Here is a 21,314-nt window from a genome sequence, read left to right on the forward strand (position 1 = left end):
ATGCCTATAATTCGAATGTTGGTGCGCTTAATGTTATCACTGAGGTCTCTGAGACTGTCTTCTATTCTTTTTATTCTTTTTTCTTTTTCCTTCTTTGTGACATTTATTTCCCCCATTCTATCTTCCAACTCACTTATTCGTTCTTCTGCCTCAGTCATTCTGCTGGTTATAGCATCTAGAGTATTTTTAATTTCAGTTATTTTGTTATCCATTGCTGTTTGTTTTTCTGAGTTCTTATGAACTGTTTCTTGTACTTTCTCTAATTTGTTATCGAGATTTTGTATCATTTTTACTATCATGACTCTAAATTCTTTTTCAGGCATTTTTCCTATTTCCTCCTCATTTATTTGGTCTTGTGGGTTTTTTTCCTGCTCCTTTGCCTGCATGGTGTTTCTTTGTTTCCTCATGGTTGTCCAGACTTTTGGGGTTGCTTGTCCTGGCGATAGAGGTGTTTATAGAAGACTGTCCAAGCCTCAGACTAATGTTCAAGTATTGGATTAAACAAATATTAAGTCTAGGAAACACATACATGTATAAGACACACAATTACTGAATCCATTAGGACATAAGGCTCTGGAAAGACCTGACAGAACCCCAGTGTGCTATCAGATATTCAAAGAGAAACCCATCAGAAATTGACAACTGAAACAGAACAAATCAGAGACAGAAGCAAAAGCAAACAAACAAACAAATAACACCTTACACATACAAACATTAATCCAGGGAGATTTTGTAAGCTAGGATCAAATATAGAAAAGAGCTAGAGTACCACCAGAGAGAATGGAGATTCTCAGAATGTAATTAGACAACTGTACTGAGAACTAAGATAAAGACAAAACCCTAATATTAAATACCAAGGTGGTGCGTCATCTGGAGAATAGAGCAAGGAGTCTGAGCAGATTGATAGTGTTGCTTATAAGTATGTTAAGATAAAATAAACTAAAAATGGCTGGAAGAAAGGGGAACAGAAGAGCGTAATGTGGTTGGAAATATGGAAATAAAAAGAAAGGAATAGAAATGTATAAAAGATAGGGTTGAAAGGAAAGTATGAGAGCTATATTATCCGTACTACCAAAAACTTAGCTAGATATAGAAATATAAAAAAAGACAAAAAAATAAAAAAGTTAAAAAAAATTAAAAATAAAAAAATAAAAAATATCATTAAAAAATTATGTTATAAAACTTATAGATCCCTCAGGGCTAAGATCGTATTTAATAAAGAAAAAAAAAAAGAGAGAAAAAGAAAAAAAAAAATCCAGAACTGATCCCAGAATGGACCAGTTCAATAGGAATTGATACTAATATTTCTGTTTCCTTAGAGTCTCAGCTGTAAGTGTCTTTCTCCTCGCCTTGGGTTTTTTTGCATTATTCTGTGACCAGCAGAGCTTCCTTTATTGTTCGTCTGTAAGCGTCGGTGTGTGGGGAGGGAGAGGGTACAATAGTGGCTCCTTCTCCTGGGAGTAAGTGAGCAGTGGCGCACTGTTGTTTCAGTCAGGCTTGGAGGTGCCTGTTGCAGAGGGACCCCGGTGGCTCAGGAGTAAACAGAAAGTGTTAGAGTTGGGCCTCTCTTGGGTTTTTTGTTGTTGTTGTTGTTGTTGTTGTTGTTTTTCTCGGCAGCCTCCCTGCTGCCGGCTTTCCAAGGGGTTTAAATCCAGTCCCGCCCAAGTGCCTGAGGGTGCTTGTTATCCCTGAGCGCTTTAGGTGGCCCACAGGGAGTCTCTCCCCTGCCTGTTGCAGAGGCACCGAAAGAGAGAGAGGCTATGCGCACGGCTCCTCCCCACCCCCCCCCACCCGTGAGCCTGCAGCGTCCAGCCGCCATCATGACCGGGCAGCTCTCAGGGGCAGGCACTCCTCGCTGTGGACCTCTTCCCTCCTGTCCTCTCGGTCCGTCACCTTACTGGTAACAATGTTTCTAACCCTGAACCAGCTCTCCGGTTCCCACGTTCCTGCTCCCAGACCCTCTGTTCAGCTGTGGATTGACGTCTCGGTCCGGGAACGCTGAGCTGCGGTGCGGACCCCAGAAACCCTATAATAATTTTTAAAGGGCCATAGAAAGAAGTTTTTATGACCAAATTCACAGGTGACTTTGGACTTGAGTTTTAGGCCTATTTGCACTTTATAAACTGTGTCATTCTCCATTAGGACATCTTCACATATTATTCTTCTAACAAACATTGTATACTTAGAAGCACCCTTGTGGAATAATATTGTTTTAACATAAATGTGCCATTTTGGTGGCAGCTGTTAACTGCAATCAAAATATGTCATTATGTATATCACAGCATTCATAATAAAGTATGTCACTGCTTAATTATGTTTACAGAGGTAAACATGCATTATGTGTTTCAAAGCAGTGAATACATGCTGCCAAAAGGAAAGTGGATAGGAAATTCTGTTTTACTTGCTGTCAGTGCTGTAGTTGTTGAATACATATGTTAATTCTCCATGGTTTTGTGTTGAGTTGAATAGCACTTGTATTGGCAGATAGCGCCATGTCTCTGCGACGGCAGAGTGACATCTCACTTTGCCAGGCTGGGCGGGAGAGGGGTTGTGTTTGTGTAAGTGCATGCATGTTTGTTGTTCTCATAAACGTTAGAACTGAGAGACTTTCTAGACCATATGTGTCTTCAGGTGGGGTTGTATTTAACCCATGTAAACATCAAAATACCCTCTATTTGTGCTTTCCAGATTAAGAATTCCTGCAGTCCGCTAGGTAACTCATTTCAGCTTTTCTTAACTAACTGCCAGCAAAGCATTCTAGTTGAAGAAAAAAAAATTTTTTTTAATTAATTAATTCACTTAAGTAATGGACTCAATAGCTGTGGTTCGCAAGGCTCTAGAGTGCAAGCTCAGTAGCTGTGGCGCACGGGCTTAGTTGCGCCACTGCATGTGGGATGTTTCCGGACCATGTCCCCTGCATCAGCAGGCAGATTCTTAAGCACTGTGCCACCAGGGAAGTCCTGAAAAAATTTTTTAAAAAGGTTTTATTTTCCTCTATAATTAACTAGGCAGATCAATAGTCATTGTTTAAAGTATTTAGTGTGTGTCAGACAAGAAAAAGGAAGAAAGGATATGCTAGTAAGAGAACAGCATGAGCAGAGGTATTTTGGAGAAGTTGGGGAAGCTCAGGGCCCATTTAAAGAACAGCAGTTATTCTGATTTGAATGTAACTGTGATGTAGTCTTGAAGGTTTGTGGCTTTGAAATTCTTTTTTAATCTGTTGGGACAATATATAGTCTATTTTCTTGCTTCAGGATGGTAAGCAATAAGTTATTGCTGTGTGGATTTAAACATTACGAAGGGCCAAATGGTGCTAAGTGAAAACCATAGGAAGATCTTCAAGTCTTTCATCATTCTTATTTTTCAGTAAATATTTTCATTTCAATTTTTTTATAGTGAATACAATTTCAGTTTCTTCTTATATGCAGCCTATAGCTTCTAGGTATTTTCAGAATCCAGCGCTGTCATTTACTTGGGGGCATGTGTATTCAAAATATATTTGGCTCTACTTGAGCAGGGACACAAAATCAAAAATGCTATACTTGGCAGTGTTTTGCAGTTGGAATACCTATTCTTTATATGTATCCTTGAGGATTTTAACATTGTGATAGTTTTACCATAATACTTTTTAAAAATATCTATTGTTGAACATCATTTTTTCTAAGTTTTCATGGAAATCATGAAAATTATTTTTCATGATAGTTAAACTATTTCAGTTATTATTTCCAAATAGCATGGACGGAATGATGGCTGAGCATGTAGCATGTATTTCATCCTTTTCAAACCCTTGCTCACAAATTGCCTCTTGCCATTAGTGTTTTTTCTTTTTTGTTGCCTATAAACTTTGCTGTCCTTCCTTGAGTCACTTTTTGGTTGTATAGTAATCACTATATTTTTATACTTTTTATTTATTCAGGATACCATGCAATATTGAATACTGTAGCTTTCTGTTTAACTCACTGAAAATAACTTACTATTAAAGGTGTAAAAGGAAAAACCTGATAAGTGGTTATCTTAATTTGGGAATTTACCTGACTACTAACAAGAATTTAACATCTTGTTTACTTCTAAAATTTCCAAATAATACTTTTTTAAAATTTCTTTTTCCCTTTTAGACTTTTGAAGATTTTAAAAATGACAAGCAAGCTGTAGAATATCAACAACGTATTGTGGATATTTTGTTGAAAGTAAGTATTCAAAAGAATACATGTCTCTGTGTTGATGTTTATATTAAGAAAACTGAATTATTTGATAGCAAGTTCTAAAATAATCTCGTTTAATAAAGCAGTATGTATGTTGCACTCATTTAAAAATTTTATTATGATGTCTGTCTTCAAAAGCTCGGTGAAGTACTAATCCTTCATTCAAAAAATATAATGTATCTCAGCTTTAGACTGGATACTAGGATAGAGAGTGCTACTCTTGAGAAATGCATATTGTGATAATTGGTATGTTAGTATGATTACATTCAGTAATGGGGACTTAACTTCAGAATTTTGAGAAAATAATTTGAGAAAATAATTAATGTGAAGAGTATCCTTCCGTCTCATACCAGCATCACTGTGTTGCTAAGGTAGTGCCATACATAGTTTTGCCATGGTACTGAGATGATGGGTGACACTTAAGAATGATTTGAGGCACAAAGAGATGATCATCCCAATCTAAATCTAACTAGATTCAGTCAAAAGCTATTTTGAGATTCATGCTGTTGCTAGTGAATGAGTGTGGAGACACGTTCTTTTCCTGTCCATCTGCACAGCTTCAGTCAGGCCAGTTTCTTCTTGTAGTTGAAAGCTTAGAGTTTCCCTGTTCATTTGGCTGTAAAATAGAGATTTCTTCCTCTTGGTGACTTTTAGATTATTTTGGACAAGTGACCAAAATATTCTCTAGTTGTGCATAACATTAATGCATTAATTACATTTATAATAGTTCTTTATAATTTTCAAAGCTCGTTTATATACATGATCTCATTTGAGCTATTTATTGACCTTGTAAGATGGGCAGTGATGAACATGAGAATAGGATTGCTAAGCTCCCAAATAATGCCAGTTTGATCCAGATGGAGAATTTTCACCTAAGTTTCCAAAATACCTTCCCAAATCGTCTTATTCTTGTCCTTCTTTAATTTGTAATCTTACCTCTCCTCTACTTAGTATTCTTCTATGGCTCCCCATTGGCTCAGTTGAAATTAAGTTCTGCTGTGAGAGAAAATTCAAAATAATCATAGTTTGTTATGAAAATTTAGTTTTCTGAGTCTGGAAGTAGAGTGATCTGCTTCCAGGCTACCTCATCTAATAGAATGGCATCACAAACTTAGCAGGAATGCATATTCCTTCTATCTTACTGCTGTTATTCTGAGTAGAAGGTTTGTGTCTTTTGGTCCAAAATGGCTGCTCAGGCTCCAGCCATCACCTCTGCATTCTAGCCAGCCTGAATGAAGAAAGAGATGAAGAAGAAAGTGTTCTCTTTCTTTCAGAAAATTTCTTAGAAGTTGTGTACTGCAAGTCTGCTTATATCATATTAATCAGAACTTAGATATATGCCCTTTAGCTGCTGAGAGAGACTGAGAAATGTATTCTGTATTGTGGGTGGCCATGTGTTTAGCTAAAAATGAGGAGTTCTGTTTCTAAATTAGAAGAAAGGAACAGATGTTGGAGCACACGTCCTTGTTTGTGTCATACCCATCTAAACTGATTAACATGACATCAAAGATCCTTCTGTATTTTCTGCTCCCTGGCTACTTCTCTGTAACTGTTCCCCTCTCCTACCCTCCTCACCTCTCCCTCCCCACTGTGTATTATAAACTCCTCAACAGTTTGGTTTTTTTGTTTTGTTTTGTTTTTTGGGTTTTTTGCCACTCTTCTCTCTGCCTGGACTGCTCTGTCTTCTGACATTTCTCCCTGTCACGGATTCCACCATGGGCTTTAAAGCTTAGTTTAAAAGCTACTTTTCTCATTTTTTAAAAAAATTTTTTCTCTAACCAGCTGAACTAAATTTCCCCCACTGTGCTTCCATAGTCATTTGTTCCTTTATGATAGTGCTGATCACATTTGGTTCTTATTTAAGATTTGTGTACCTGTCTCACCTTGCTTTCTGGTTCATAATTCCCTCAAAGGCTTCCTACCATAGCACCTTACTCATAGTGGTAGGTACTCAGGAGATGAGAGCTCAGTTAAATCAGAGGAGTGATTATGACTTGATAACTATGTGTGGTTGTAAAGAGTCTGTTATGTGAAACCATCTGTTCAGGAAACTGCTTATAGACAAGGCAGAAGCCATTCACTTCACTGATTCGTGGGCTAGCTAACTTCTTCTCTGGGATACCTTCACTCTCAAGTTATCTTACTTTCAAACCTCAAAGCAGCTCCCTTCTTCCTGTGTTGGTAGACAAATTTTTTTTTTCAATATTTCTTTCCTTAGGTTTTTTTTTTTTTTAAATATATGTATATTTAAGAGTAGATTGGTTTTTGTTTTTAAAGAACTTCTATTTATTAATTTTTTGGCTGTGTTGGGTCTTTGTTGCTGCACGCAGGCTTTCTCTAGTTGCGGCGAGTGGGGACTACTCTTCTTTGCAGTGTGCAGGCTTCTTATTGTGGTGGCTTCTCTTGTTGCAAAGCATGGGCTCTAGGTGTGCAGGCTTCAATAGTTGTGGCACATGGGCTCAGTAGTTGTGGCTTGCAGGCTCTAGAGCACAGGCTCAGTAGTTGTGGCTCACAGGCTTAGTTGCTCTGCAGCATGTGGGATCTTCCCAGACCAGGGCTCAAACCCGTGTCCCCTGCTTTAGCAGGCAGATTCTTAACCAGTGTGCCACCAAGGAAGTCCCAGTAGACAGATTTTTAATAGGGTTACTTTAAATTAGTTTTAGATTCTCTTTTAAGAATTCAAGAGGGAAACGATTAATATTTCTTTGAAATCCACCTCTCTATCAATTCAGTTCTTATCCAACTTATGCCTAGAAATATGCCAAAAATCACTAAAACGCTTTCCTTTCAGGGTGTGCAAGTAGTTGTGCTCCTTCTCTAAATGGTATTGAACTCAGCCAATAAAAGAATCTTTTTATGAGTCTTTAGTACTGAGGCTTCCCCCCAGTTTTAATTGTATATTTTTCTGTGTCAAACCAGGCAGTATATTGAATAAATGGTCTCTTTGGCTCATCAGGTTATGGTGGAGAACTCAGATTTTACTCCCTCACAAGTAGGGTGTCTGTTTACTTTCCTTGCCCGGCAGCTTGCAAAGCCTGACAATACCTTATTTGTAAACAGAACCCTTTTTGATCAGGTAAGTGTCTTTAACCATAAGAACTGGAATTGTTTTTATTTACTGTTCACAGAACTATTCACTGGATCACATGGTTTCTTAATATAATAGCCTATTGGATAAGTGTCTTATCAGGTAGAAGCTTGTTCACATTTCAGTTTGGATCTAAATTAGTTTTTTTGTTTTGTTTTTTAATGGTGTGTTTGGGTAGTATGACTGCCTAGTAACTTGGTATCGTGGCAGTATGGTTGTGGAGACTGGTGTAAAGAGATTCTGTTCTCCCAATTATTCTGTTGTTCTAAATTGCCTAGAATTCTTGGCCTAAGCCATAAAAAGGAATGAAATTGAGCTATTCGTAGTGAGGTGGATGGACCTAGAGTCTGTCATACAGAGTGAAGTAAGCCAGAAAGAGAAAAACAAATACCATGTGCTAACACATATATATGGAATCTAGAAAAATGGTACTCACGAACCTAGTGGCAGGGCAGGAATGGAGATGCAGACGTAGAGAATGGACTTGAGGACACTGTGGGGAGGGGAAGCTGGGATGTAGTGAGAGAATAGCATTGACATATACACACTACCAAATGTAAAATAGATGGCTGGTGGGAGGCTGCTGCAGAGCATAGGGAGTTCAGCTTGATGCTTTGTGAAGACCTGAAGGGGTGGGGTAGGGAGGTTGGGAGGGAGGCTCGGGAGGGAGGGGATATGGGGATATACATGTACATGTGGCTGATTCACTTTGTTGTACAGCAGAAGCTGACACAATACTGTAAAACAATTATACTCCAATAAAGATAAATTAATTAATTTAAAAAAAGGATTTTTCAATTTAATAATCACTCGTCTCACTGGTAGTAATCAACTATGATGTCGGTCATCTGGAGATTACTTTTAGAAAATCTGAATTTACTTGCAAATGACTTTGAAGGTATTTGCTAATCACAGTTAAATATCTCCCACAAAGCCACAGGTGGCAAAGAAAATACTTTTTATCTAGAGAAAGTTGCTAATAATGACCAGCATTTATTGAGCACTTCATAGTGCCACGCTCTTTCCCCAAGTTTTACATGTATATATTAACTCAGTACTCCCAGTAGCTCTGAAATTGGTATATTTGTTACTCCCATTTTGCAGGTGAGGCAGATAAAGACTGGAGAGGTTAAGTCACTCATCCAAGGTCATCATAACACTTAATAAGTGTTATTATTAGCAATAAAATTGTTAGTAAGTGTTAATAAGGTTAGGCTTCAAGTGGCCTGACTCCAAAGTCCATACTTTGCTTGGTCCATGGTGTTGGGGATCTTAAAGTTAGAGTATATAGATGATGCCGGCTTCCAGTCATGTTTCTAAACAGCAGAGAAATGTATAAGGTATATATTAAATTGTTAGCATACCTGAGCCTGCTATGTCATGTACTAGGCCAGTCAGTTGGGAAGATACCATATACCTGTGATGTTTGCTGAGCTGAGAGTGAATGAATTGGTGTTTTAGAAAGGGTAGTATGGCTTTCATTATGACAGTGGTGTGGCATGCATGCTGGTATCCAATTTAAAAAATACTTTTTCTTTGACCAGGTCCTTGAATTCCTCTGTAGTCCTGATGATGACTCCCGACACTCTGAAAGACAGCAGGTATTGAACTCCTAGAACTCATCTTGCTAAAGAATGGGAAAGAAGACAGAGTAAGCCAGAAAGTACCGTTCTGTACAGACGTCACAAGGCATAAGGGGAAAATGACGTGTTGCAAACCCTAATACTAAGCTACATAGTGGCAGCAGAAAACAGTGTGGATGGTTGTTAGTTTGAGCTTCAGTCCAACTAAATTCCTAGGCAGACTGGACCTGTCTTGCATTCAACATGGCATCAAAGAGAATATAAACTTTAGCCTCCTCCTTTATGAGCAGCAGTTGGCACCTGTTGCATGCAGCTTTCCACCAGTGTCCTTAAGCTGGTAACCACTCCTAGTTGCTATGGCCGTGAATTAGAAAGGCTTCAAGATCCTGAGTACTGAAACAGTCAACTTTTGGGAGTGCCTTATAGTTCCACTGCACTAGTGCTCACCATTTCTGGAGACTAGAATCCATCTGTCCCTCCACTAATCACTGTGAGAAAGAAACTGATTACCACTTCTTTCTACTTAGCCACTTTCTTAAGGATTCCTTCTAGGAGTAGGATTTCTTAAACGCTTACCCACTGTAATTGCAAGCTCTAAGAGAGGCAGTCTATTTAAAATTGATAGCAAGACTTTGTCAGGTAAGTAAGCTACAAAAATTAAGTGCTTTGAGAGCTATGCTGATTTTTTATGGTAACACATGCCCAGTCAGAGGTTGAGACTCAGGTAAAGAATATAGGATCGTCAACAGTGAACCCTTTCTCTGCACAGCTGTGGCCCCGTGACTGCAGCAGACTATCTTAGGGAAGAGAACAGCTGCTAAAATGTTGATTGTCTCTTATACTGAATACAAATAGTGACGTGGATCCCTCATTTTGCCCCTATTTCTCTGTTGGCAGGAAAAGTGAATCACGTTATGCATGATGTTACTATATAAAATAAAAACTTTTTATGTAAATTAGTAAATAAAACAAAAATAAAAACCAAACCTAAATGTAAAAGCCAAACCTATAAAAGTAATCATAATGTAGTATCTGTTATTGGGGATCCCCTTTGGGATTATCTGGGGGTTTTTTCCCCACTCATTTTAGAAAATAGAAAACTGATGAAGTAAATTGCTCAAGGTCATAACTGAGATTAGAACTCAATTCCTTCCCTTCCAATCCAGCACTCTTCCTCTTGTACTGTTTGTCATATATCAAAATTTGTTTATGCAATATATTTGAATATTTTCCAGTGGTATGCTGATAAAAGTAACAACTAGTTTGTACTGATATGAGTGTTGTTTGATATTTTCATTTCTTAAAGTGAATAAGATGAAAGTGTAACAATGAAAGCATGTCAGAACTTCATTCGTTCATCAGTGTTATGACTTCTTTGCTGAATTGGATAACAGTTTTTGAATACTGGAAAATAATTCCTTAATTTTTTTGTGCTATTTACAGTGTAATGACTCCAACAGGCACACATTTAACTTTGATTATCTTCTTAGCATTATCTCCATCACTTTCTTAACCAGAAATTGGCACACTTTTTCTGTTAAGGGCCAGATTGTAAATATTTTAGGCTTTATGGGTCACATATAGTCTCTGTCACATATTCTTCTTTGTTTTTTAACCCTTTGTAACAAGCCCTGATTTACAGCATTTGCCAATTGCCATGGTGTAAGTATTCCCACCATGGCTGACTTCAACCTACCAGCGTAATGTCTCACACTGCACGTGGAGTTGGGGAGAAATGCACCATTACCACACGCTGTGTAATATTTCCACCATGCAGATACGGCAATGGTAACTAACCTCGAAAGCATACACAGTAAAATATAATAAAATAATTAGGAAGTGGTGAGTTTAGATATTAACTATCTTTGTTTTTAATTTATTTAATTGTAAGTTTAATAATTTGATTTTTAGCAATGCCTATATTTAACAACCAGCTTACAAAATTCCTGGAAAGTTAACAGTCAGCTTCAGGGCTTCCCAGGTGGCGCAGTGGTTAAGAATCCGCCTGCCAATACAGAGGACACAGGTTCAATCCCTGCTCCAGGAAGATCCCACATGCTGTGGTGCAACTAAGCCCGTGCGCCAAAACAAACAAAAAAAAACAGTCAGCTTCAGCTCCAGTAAGTTGGTTCAAACTGGCTCCAGCAATGGCAGTTGATTATGTTATTCCAAACTGAGGCTTCCAGCAGATGGGTTCACTCCATCATTGCTCTATCAAGCAGTATGGTATAATGCTCAAAATGGATTAAATTACAGTTCTGAAGTGTAAAGGTAGGCTAGGTTTTATTTTCTGCTTTTTAAAAAAAATTTAACTTGGAAGTAATCAGTTCCCTGTGCTAGGAAAATACTTTGTTAAATGGTTTCCTAGAGTTCTGAGAAAGGGCGTATTACTCTGGATCTTGAACTTAAATATAGGAGAGAGATTTCTAGTGTTGCTCTAATGACTATGTAGTGATTCTATTATATTTTGAGGTTTATTTTAATATATTGCTATCTCAACATCCTGGTCACCTTTTTTATTCAGCTACTTAGTGTGGTAAAGATTAATTATATGAACCCCAGCATTTTTGTTTGTTTTTTATTGTGGTCAAATATATATACCATAAGATTTGTCATTTTAAGTATTTTAAGTGCACAATTCTCATTAAATATATTCTCACTGTTGTACACCCATCACCACCATCTGTCTCCAGAACTTTATTGTCCCAAACTGAAACTCTGTACCCATTAAACAGTAACTCCCCATTACCCCCTCCCCGTCACCCTAGCAACTATCATTCAACTTTCTGTCTCTGTGAATCTGACTACTTTTTAGGTGCCTCTTGTGAGTGGAATTATACATTATTTGTCATTTTGTGACTTACTTAGCATAATGTTTTTAAGATTTATCGATGTGTGGCATATGTCACAATTTTGTTCCTTTTTAAGGATGAATAATGTTCCATTATATATGTATATAGCATATTTGGTTTATCCATTTATCCACTGATGGACCTTAGGGTTGTTTCCACTTTTTAGCTCTCATGAATAATGGTATAATGTGAGAAACCCCAAGTTTAGTTAGAAAAATTAACACATGAACATGGATACTACCTGTGGGCAACAGATTTTAAAGAACCATAAGGCATAAAAGCACCAGACAAAAATTCACTTATTGAAAGAATACATATGGACATTTTTAGCTTAGTGGAGGATCAATTAGATATTCTAATAAGGCTTTGTTTGCAAACACTTTGGTGTTCCTTCCATGTTTGAAAATAGAACAATTTTATCTTTTTGTAAGACTTAAATACAATATGATCAACATTATAATGGCAGTCTGATCCCTTGTATACATGAAAATCAAGCTGAAACATCAGCACAGAATAAGACAAAAGGAAAAAAGGTATGCTTTGTGTGGCTGAATGAACCCTTAAAGAGCTAAGAAATAAAAGTAGATTCCAAAGTATTTTTACTCATTTACTTTAAATGTTCAGGTCCTTTTAGAATTGCTGCAAGCTGGAGGCATAGTTCAATTTGAAGAGAGTCGGCTCATCCGTATGGCAGAAAAGGCAGAATTGTAAGTTGTTTTGAAGCCATGTATTAGTTCCCATAGAACTATTAAATTACATTTCTCTAACTTGAAACCCAGTTTATTGATGCATTGCCATTTTTTAAATTAAGAAAAGCTGTGCATGTAATAAAAAAAAGTGGATGCAGAAGTTTTTGCCTTTCAAGTCTAGAAATTAGTTAAATTTGTAGAAATTAATAGCAAGTAAATTTGAAGTGCTTGTACATTTGTTTTAGTGTGAAAATGAAGTAGCAGTCTTATGATTTATTATTGTAGCTTTTTTTACCTAAAATTTCTATGGTATTTCATAGATTTTTGACAGTTATATATATATTATAAACAATGCAAAATTTAACACAGCAAATAAGATGCAGTATGTTAGCACTACTATTTATCTAGTTTATTGAATATTTCATTTAACATATTTAATTCTGAAAGGGAAACTTCATATAATTGGTTCTATTAATATCTAATATATTAACTGCTTTTTAAGTGACACATTGTTGCTTTAACGTTTATTTTGTACCCAGCTTTGAAATTTCTTGTAAGCATAGTATTCAGCAGCATCTTAAACCTATATTTAGGGGAATGGTAGATACTTGTCTCCCTTAGGTACTGTAATTTCATTAAACAGTGGAAATTACATCTACTGTATTCATTTTCTTTAATACTAACCTCTGTGCCTGAGCAAATGTCTTGAAACAATAAGCCAGTAACTGCCTGCCTGTTTGGTACACTGAAGTTTTTCCTTTTATATTCTAGCTATCAAATTTGTGAATTTATGTATGAACGAGAACACCAATATGACAAAATTATTGACTGCTACTTACGTGACCCACTGCGAGAGGTGAGTTAAGAGACTGCTTTACCCTTTTTTCTTACTGTTTCCCCCCTCCCCTTACACCTATGGAAATAACTATTCAGTAGGTGTAACTATTCGGTAGAAATATTTGGACATATGTTTGCTCTTTTAAAGTTTTCTCTGTTATTCAGTAAGGTTTTATTGAGTGCCTGCTATTAGCCAAGTATATATTGATAATTAAAACAGATATATAGTTCCTATAATTTTACAACTTATAGTTTAGTGTTGGAGACCGACAGTAAGAAAACCCAATATATAGTTACAACTTGTGATGAGCGCTAGAGAAACTGGGTGCAACATGAGAGGAAAATGGGGAAACTGACTTATACAGAGCAGCCAGGGAAGGAATCTCAGATAAAATGACATATAAACTGAGTTTTGGAATTTGAGAAGAAGCCAGCCAAGCAAAGAGCCAATAGAAAAGTGTTCCAGGATCGGGAACAGTATATGCAAAGATCTCGAGGTGGGAAAAAATGTTGACATGTTCAAGGAAATGAACAGAGATCGTATAAATGAAACAAAGATCATTGTAAGTGGAGCATAGTGGGCAAGGGCAAGAGTGATTTGAGATGAAATTGGCAATGTGGACAGAGACCACCAAAGCAGCAGAATGATATTCACTCTTAGGTTAATGAAATTTAGACTAAAATTATTGGAAGAGATTTGCAACCTCTAAGAATCTACCCTAAACTTTAAACAATTACTCTTTCTAAGTCAGTCTTCCATCACTTAACTATCTCCAAATAGTTTTCCATCTCTAAATAATGGCTATTTACCAAGACTGGTACAGATATTAGATAGTGACTAAATATTGCTTGAGTGAATGAATGAATGACTTATATTGTCTTGTGCTGTTCAGGAAGAAGTCTTTAACTACATCCACAATATCTTATCCATTCCTGGACACAGTGCAGAGGAGAAGCAGGCTGTATGGCAGAAAGCAATGGATCATATTGAGGTACTGATTCAACAGAATTTTCAAAACTTTCCCATCTGTATGGCTGTCTCTCAAATTAAGTTTTTGTTAACTAAGCAATGGGAGATATTATATTAAGTTGATTTACTTGAGGATTAACATCTTTTTCAGGTAGTTTATTCCACCTCGCATTTGCATTCATAAAACCCATGTCATATACAAAATTATATCATGACTTCTGAAAATAACTCATATTCAATCAGCTAGTTGACAAACTTGAATTTTAGTGGGTTTTTACAGTGTTCTTAGAAATTCTGAGAGTGCCGCTTACTGATCTGTTTCCCTACTACGTGACGGGAGCCATTCCCCCCCAGTCACCTGCTGGGATTTTAGAAACATTACTGCAGTGAGTTGTTCTCTCTGATGTCTTTCCCTTCCTTATGTAAGAGGATGATGATGCTGGTTCTGTTTGTGCATGCTGTTTTACAAGAATGCACGAGTTGACTTTGAAATTAAAAGCTCTTTTTCAAACACTTGCTTTATGGTTGCCTAAATGTAGAGATGAATACATGTGTGATGAACATGTAATCATAGTGCATTCTAAAAGGGGCCCCCAAATCACTTCTCACTTAAGTTTCTTTAGGTTCATAAATACAGTGTTCTTCAGAAACCAACAGAGCTAGAGATGTGTTTTAATCTGTTCTGTTTTATGGGTCACTAATTATTTAAAAAAAGTAGTAAAGAACGATGCTGAGGTCATTCTAGTTTTGGAAATAACATTTATATCTACACAGTTTCTCTCCTCATCCTAGTACAAAGGATCAGAAGATGAGGTAACTTCTGGTGATGGTTTTAGAGATGTAGTCAAAGATATGATTATTCAACATGTTTTAAAATTTTTTTACATGTGAAAAGTGATAAGAAAGGAAGAGCTCTGAAACTTTGAGAAAGCGTTGCATGTAGTGTGAATACTTTGTTTTTAGTTCCTATTAATTGTAAATTTTAGAAAGATCAGAAATGTGAACAGCATCTTATGTAAAACATCTGGTGTGAAAGGTGGTACAGTCAGTGGGCTGAAGTAATTTCTGCACTTTCATCTGTAGGATTGAGAACATACACATGCTATTTAGTATTACCATATTCCTGCTAACAACAAGACCAATATATCTTGGTGAAAGAACCCAAGGAAAACTTCTTCTACTTTGAATTATATCCTTTTTTCCTCTAATCATTTTGTATTCTTTTTCCTTTCATCATCCCCTTTAAGTCTCCATAGTTACATTATGGCTCATTGTTCGTTTCACTTCATCTGCATTATGCAGTGGTTTGAGCACATGGACTCCAGACATCCCAAGATGAAGCTGTGTCTCTCTGCGTAATGTGCAGCATGATGATTTAACCAATGAACAAACAAGTTATTCAGCAGAAAATGCATCCTGGAGAAGCAAGAAGTATTTTTGCTGCACAATTATTTCTGCTGTTTTTCCCACATCTACACATTTTTCCACCTTGAACTTTTTAATACTTCTCAAGGCCACATTAGAAATCTATAAGCTTTTTTGAAGGACTTGTGTGGCTTTGGTAAAGTAAATAAAATCAACATTAAATATGTAAGGGGAAAGTCCTCATAATAAAGTTTTCAAACAGTATACATAGTGTATAGATTAGTGACTCAACACTTTGGGCATTATAGACTTCTTTTGAGAACCTAATGAAAGATTTGGACCTGTACCTCATAGTACTGTACATGTGCTCAGATGCGTAATTTTGTTTACTATTTCAGGGATTCACAGACTCCCTAAAAGCCATGGATTCCAGATAAAGAATCTCTAGTTTAGATGGTTTTTCCAGTATGGACAACACGTTTCATGAGATTTTTAAAAATATTTTTTATTTTGAAATTTTTTTAAAAGTACATAAAAGTACAGCTTAATAAAAAATTAAAAAGCCAACATCCCAGAATTAGAGTTATTTCCAGTATCCCAGACTATCCCCATGTACCCTTTCCTGACCACTATATGTTCATTATTCTGGTTCTTCTGATAATTTATTGCACTTTTATATATTGTTGTTGCACCCGCCTGCAGCCTTAAAAATGCATATTTTTGTTTTGTCTATTTCTGAACTTTATGTAAATGAAGTTATACTCTGTATTTTCTTTTTCTCAATATTTTGAGAAATTTGTACCTTTTGCTGTTTGTAGCTATAGTTCATTTCTATTACAGTACGGTATTAAGTTTTACGAGTATATCACAGTCTATCCATTCTACTGTTAATGGACATTTCACGTGTTTCTAGTTTTTGACTATTAACAGTAGTCCATCCAGGATCATTCTTACATATGCATCTTGAACATGGCCACATGCATTTCTCTAGAACAGTGGTTCTTAGTTTGATCCCCAGTCCACTACTATAGCCTCAGCTGAGAACTTGATAGAAACGCAGTCTCAGTCTTCACCTCAGACTTACTGAGTCAGAAACTCTGGGGGCAAGGCCCAGCAATATATTTTAACAAGCCCTCTCAGTGGTTTTGATGCATGTTAACATTTGATGATCTCTGTTCTAAGTTCTGTAGTTGCCAGTTACCTGGGATAAATATATTAAACTTCAGATGCCAGCGTTGTGTGAGATTTTCCACTGACTCTGTATTCCTGTTAGACTTTATTTTGTCTGTCTAGTGGATGCATAATGATATTTCATTATGTTTTAAATGTACATATCCTTAATTACTAATGGGATTGATAGATTCATATTTATTGGCCATTTAAATTTCCTTTCTGTGATATCCTGTTCAAGTCTTTTGCCCATTTTTCTGTTAGAATGGCTCTTGTACTAATTGATGTAGTTCTTTATGTATCCTGGATGTTAGTCTTTTTTTCGGTGATACATATTGCAAATGTCTTCTACGCTGTGGCTTTTTTCTATGGTTCTTTTTAAGAAAAGTTGGGTTTTTTTGTGGTTTTTTTTTTTTAGTAGTCAAAATAATCAATTTTTTCCTTTGGTACTGAAGAAGTCCTCTTATATTATTGTCTAAAAACTTTCTTGTTGTTGTTTTTTTTAATTTATTTATTTATTGGCTGTGTTGGGTCTTCGTTGCTGCACATGGGCTTTCTCTAGTTGCTGCAAGTGGGGCTACTCTTCATTGTGGTGTGTGGGCTCCTCATTGCAGTGGCTTCTCTATCTGCAGAGCACGGGCTCTAGGCATGCGGGCTTCAGTAGTTGCGGCACATGGGCTCAATAGTTGTGGCTCCTGGGCTCTAGAGCGCAGGCTCAGTAGTTGTGGCACATAGGCCCAGTTGCTCTGTGGCATGTGGGATCTTCCTGGAGCAGGGAGCGAACCCATGTCCCCTGCACTGGCAGGCGGATTCTTAACCACTGTGCCACCAGGGAAGTCCCTCTTGAATTTTTTTTCATCTTTAAATCTTAAGTCAACCTAAAAGCAGTGTTTGTATATGGCTTGAGGTGGGATCTAATTAATTTTTTAAAATATGGATTCCCAATTCCCCCAGCAACACTTTTTTTCCTTTTTTCTTTTTTTTTTCTTTTTTTCCCCTTTTTAAAAATTGAAATATAGTTGATTTACAATGTTTCAGGTATACAGCAAAGTGATTCAGTTATACATATATATATGTATATTTTTCTTTTTTCAGATTTTTTTCCATTATAGGTTATTACAAGATATTGGATATAGTTCTCTATGCTATATAGTAGGTCATTGTTATTTATCTTATATATAGTAGTGTATATCTGTTTATCCAAAATCCCTAATTTATCCCTCCTTTCCATGAGTTTGTTTCCTATGTATGTGTGTTTGTTTTCTATGTGTGTATGTGAGTCTATTTCTGTTTTGTAAATGAGTTCCTTTGTATCACTTTTTTAGTTTCCACATATAAGTGATAGCATATGATATTTGTCTTTCTCTGACTTACTTCACTTAGTATGATAAACTCTAGGACCATCCATGTTGCAGCAAATGGCATTAATTCGTTCTTTTTTATGGCTGAGTAATATTCCACTATGTATATATCTATATCTATATCTATCTCACATTTTCTTTATCCATTCATCTGTTTATGGGCATTTAGGTTGCTTCCATGTCTTGACTATTGTAAATAGTACTGCTGTGAACATTGGGGTGCGTGTATCTTTTTGAATTAGAGTTTTCATATTTTCCGGGTATATGCTCAGGAGTGGTGTTGCTGGATCATATGATAGTTCTATTTTTAGCTTTTTTGAGGAACCTTCATACTGTTTTCCATAGTGACTGCACCAATTTACACTCCCACTAACAGTGTAGGAGGGTTCCCTTTTCTCCCCATCCTCTCCAGCATTTACTGTTTGTAGACTTTTTGGTGATGGCCATTTTGATCTGTGTGAATTGATGCCTCATTGTAGTTTTGATTTGCATTTTTCTAATGGTGATGTTGCATGTCTTTTCATGTGCCTGCTGGCCATCTGTATGTCTTCTTTGGAGAAAGTCTGTTTAGGTCTCCTGCCCAATTTTTGATTGTGCTGTTTGTTGTTTTATATTGAGCTGTATGAGCTGTTTGTATATTTTGGAAATCAATCCCTTTTTGGTTGCATCATTTGCAAATATTTTCTCCCATTCCATAGGTTGTCTTTTCATTTTGTTTATGGTTTCCTTTGCTGTGCAAAAGCTTATAAGTTTGATTAGGGTCCCATTTGTTTATTTTTGCTTTTGTTTCCATTACTCTAGGAGATGGCTCCAAAAAAAATACTGCTACAATTATGTCAAAGAGTCTATGTTTTCCCATAGGAGTTTTATAGTATCTGGTCTTACAGTTAGGTCTCTAATACATTTTGAGTTTATTTTGTATGTGGTGTTAGAGAATGGTCTATGTTCATTCTTTTACATGTAGCTGTCCAGTAGTACTTTTCCCAGCACCACTTGTTGAAGAGACTATCTTTTCTCCATTGTATATTCTCCCTCCTTTGCCATAGATTAATTGACCATAAGTGTGTGGGTTTATTTCTGGGCTTTCTGTCCTGTTCCATTGACCTATGTGCTAGCAACAGTTATTTTAAAAGCCCAGCAGTGCTACCTTATCATAAATACATCAAGGATCTCTGTGTTTTGTCTCTTTTTCTGAGTCCTCTTCTGTTTGATTGGTCTCTGTCTCTATATGTACCACACTACTTGAAATATTGTGGTTTTATAATAAGTCTTCATGTTTTTTAGAGAGTATTGGCTGCTTATGTCCAAATAACATTTTAGAATCAGCTTGTAAGTTCCACCAAAAAAATTTCTAACCTCATGATTCTGACAGGAATTGCATTGACTCTTTCAGTCACTTTTAGTTAACATCTTCACATTGTGAGTCTTCCACCTTATGACCATATGGTGTAACTGTGTACTCAATACCTTGCTGTAAAGTTTTATAATTTCCTCTGTAGAGATTTTTCATCCACGGTTAGATTTAATGTTACAACTTCATATATTTTAGCATAACAGTGCTATTGTTAATGATATTTTAAAAATTTCTAACATGTACAGTGTCTGCTATAAAGATTTTTATGGAAGTCTTCTATTTCTAGTATGCTGACAGTTTTCTCATGAGTGAATTTTATCACCTTTTCTCCCTTATTCTGTTTTTGTCATAAATTTTATTGATATTAAATCAGCCTTGACGTCTGTGGGTGAATGCAACTTGAACCTGATATACTATCTGTTTAATATATTGTTGAATTTTGTTTTTATTCATCAATGTTCATTATTAAGAGTCATCTATAATTTTCCTTTCTTATGTTCTTCTACTGGGTTTAGGTATCAAAATTTTGCTAGCCTTATACAATGAGCTGAAGAAGTTTCCTTTTTTCTATTCTCTGTAAGAGATTAATTAATATTGGAACTATTTCTTTCTTAAATGATTGCTGGGAAGTTACCAGTGAAGCTATTTGAGCCTATAGTGTTTCATATGGGAAGATTTTTGACTATTCATTGTTTCTTTCATGGTTAAAAATCAGTGCATGCTTTCTATTAAGTCGGTTTATTAAATTATATTTTTCTAGGAATTTAGCCATTTTAACTAAATTTTCAAATTCTCAGCATAAATTAATTCTTAATAGTTTCTTATCTTTTTTAAAAAATTAATTTGTTTTATTGGCTGTGTTGGGTCTTTTTTGCTGTGCGCGGGCTTTCTTTTTAGTTGCGGTGAGTGGGGACCACTCTTTGTTGTGGTGCTCGGGCTCCTCATTGCCGTGGCTTCTCTTGTTGCAGAGCACAGGCTCTAGGTGCGTGGGCTTCAGTAGTTGCAGCACATGGGCTCAGTAGTTGTGGCTCACGGGCTCTAAAGCGCAGGCTCAATAGTTGTGGCGCACAGGCTTAGTTGCTCCGCGGTATGTGGGATCTTCCTGGAGCAAGGATCGAACCCGTGTCCCCTGCATTGGCAGGTGGATTCTCAACTGCTGCACCACCTAGGAAGCCCGTTTCTTATCTTTTTAATGTCTGAAGGTTAGTAGTGATGTCCTCCTTTTCATGTGTGATATTGATTAGTTGTGCCTTCTGTGTCTTGAGATGTATAACAGTAGTATAAGCTATACGTTATTTGTGTCAGCTAAGTATTATTAATCTGCAAATGCCAACACAAAATTATTAGATATGTATCATGAATATCACCATCACAATAACTCGTCTTTTGACAATATAAGATGTTGATCTATAGCCGGTCTTTACATTTTAGCCATGGAACATGCAATTGAAAAGGTAGAATAGGGTCACAGAAACCAAGAAGAGAGTTTCAAGAAGAAAAGGATAGCTAGTAGTGTCTAGGAAAGTTCAGGGAGAGGGCAGATTGGAAGTCTTAGATTTGACATAAATAGGTCTTATTAACAGTGGTCAACCTCTTAGTCTCACTTAAGACTTATGACCTGAAGTTGACTTCTTAAGACACTTGTAGTTTCAAAATATACCAGGCATGGGAGGTAAAGTTTTAGAATTCTTAGCTAGAGAAATTGGAACTGTGTTCCTTTTTTTTTCCATTTCTTTAAGTTATTGCTTTAAGCTCAAGGGTAAATTCACTGGCAGGGAATTTGGGAAGCTTTTGTTCCTTCCATTCATCCTGTAGATATTATGGCCTACATCCAGAATTTTTG

General features: G+C 36.4%; 1 protein-coding gene across 4 annotated transcripts in view; it reads left to right on the top strand.

Moving 5' to 3' along the window:
• Nucleotides 1–21,314, top strand: part of VPS8 (VPS8 subunit of CORVET complex) — a 280,030-nt gene that overhangs the window by 136,427 nt on the left and 122,289 nt on the right. For all 4 annotated transcript variants that reach the window (XM_057737662.1, XM_057737661.1, XM_057737663.1 and 1 more), the window contains exons 28-33: nucleotides 4,116–4,187; nucleotides 7,159–7,278; nucleotides 8,835–8,891; nucleotides 12,350–12,432; nucleotides 13,186–13,270; nucleotides 14,145–14,243. In XM_057737662.1, the coding sequence (XP_057593645.1) occupies nucleotides 4,116–4,187; nucleotides 7,159–7,278; nucleotides 8,835–8,891; nucleotides 12,350–12,432; nucleotides 13,186–13,270; nucleotides 14,145–14,243 (516 nt within the window). The remainder of the gene's footprint in view (nucleotides 1–4,115; nucleotides 4,188–7,158; nucleotides 7,279–8,834; nucleotides 8,892–12,349; nucleotides 12,433–13,185; nucleotides 13,271–14,144; nucleotides 14,244–21,314) is intronic.

The sequence above is a fragment of the Hippopotamus amphibius genome, chromosome 6 (genome assembly GCF_030028045.1).
Source record: "Hippopotamus amphibius kiboko isolate mHipAmp2 chromosome 6, mHipAmp2.hap2, whole genome shotgun sequence".
NCBI lineage: Eukaryota > Metazoa > Chordata > Mammalia > Artiodactyla > Hippopotamidae > Hippopotamus > Hippopotamus amphibius.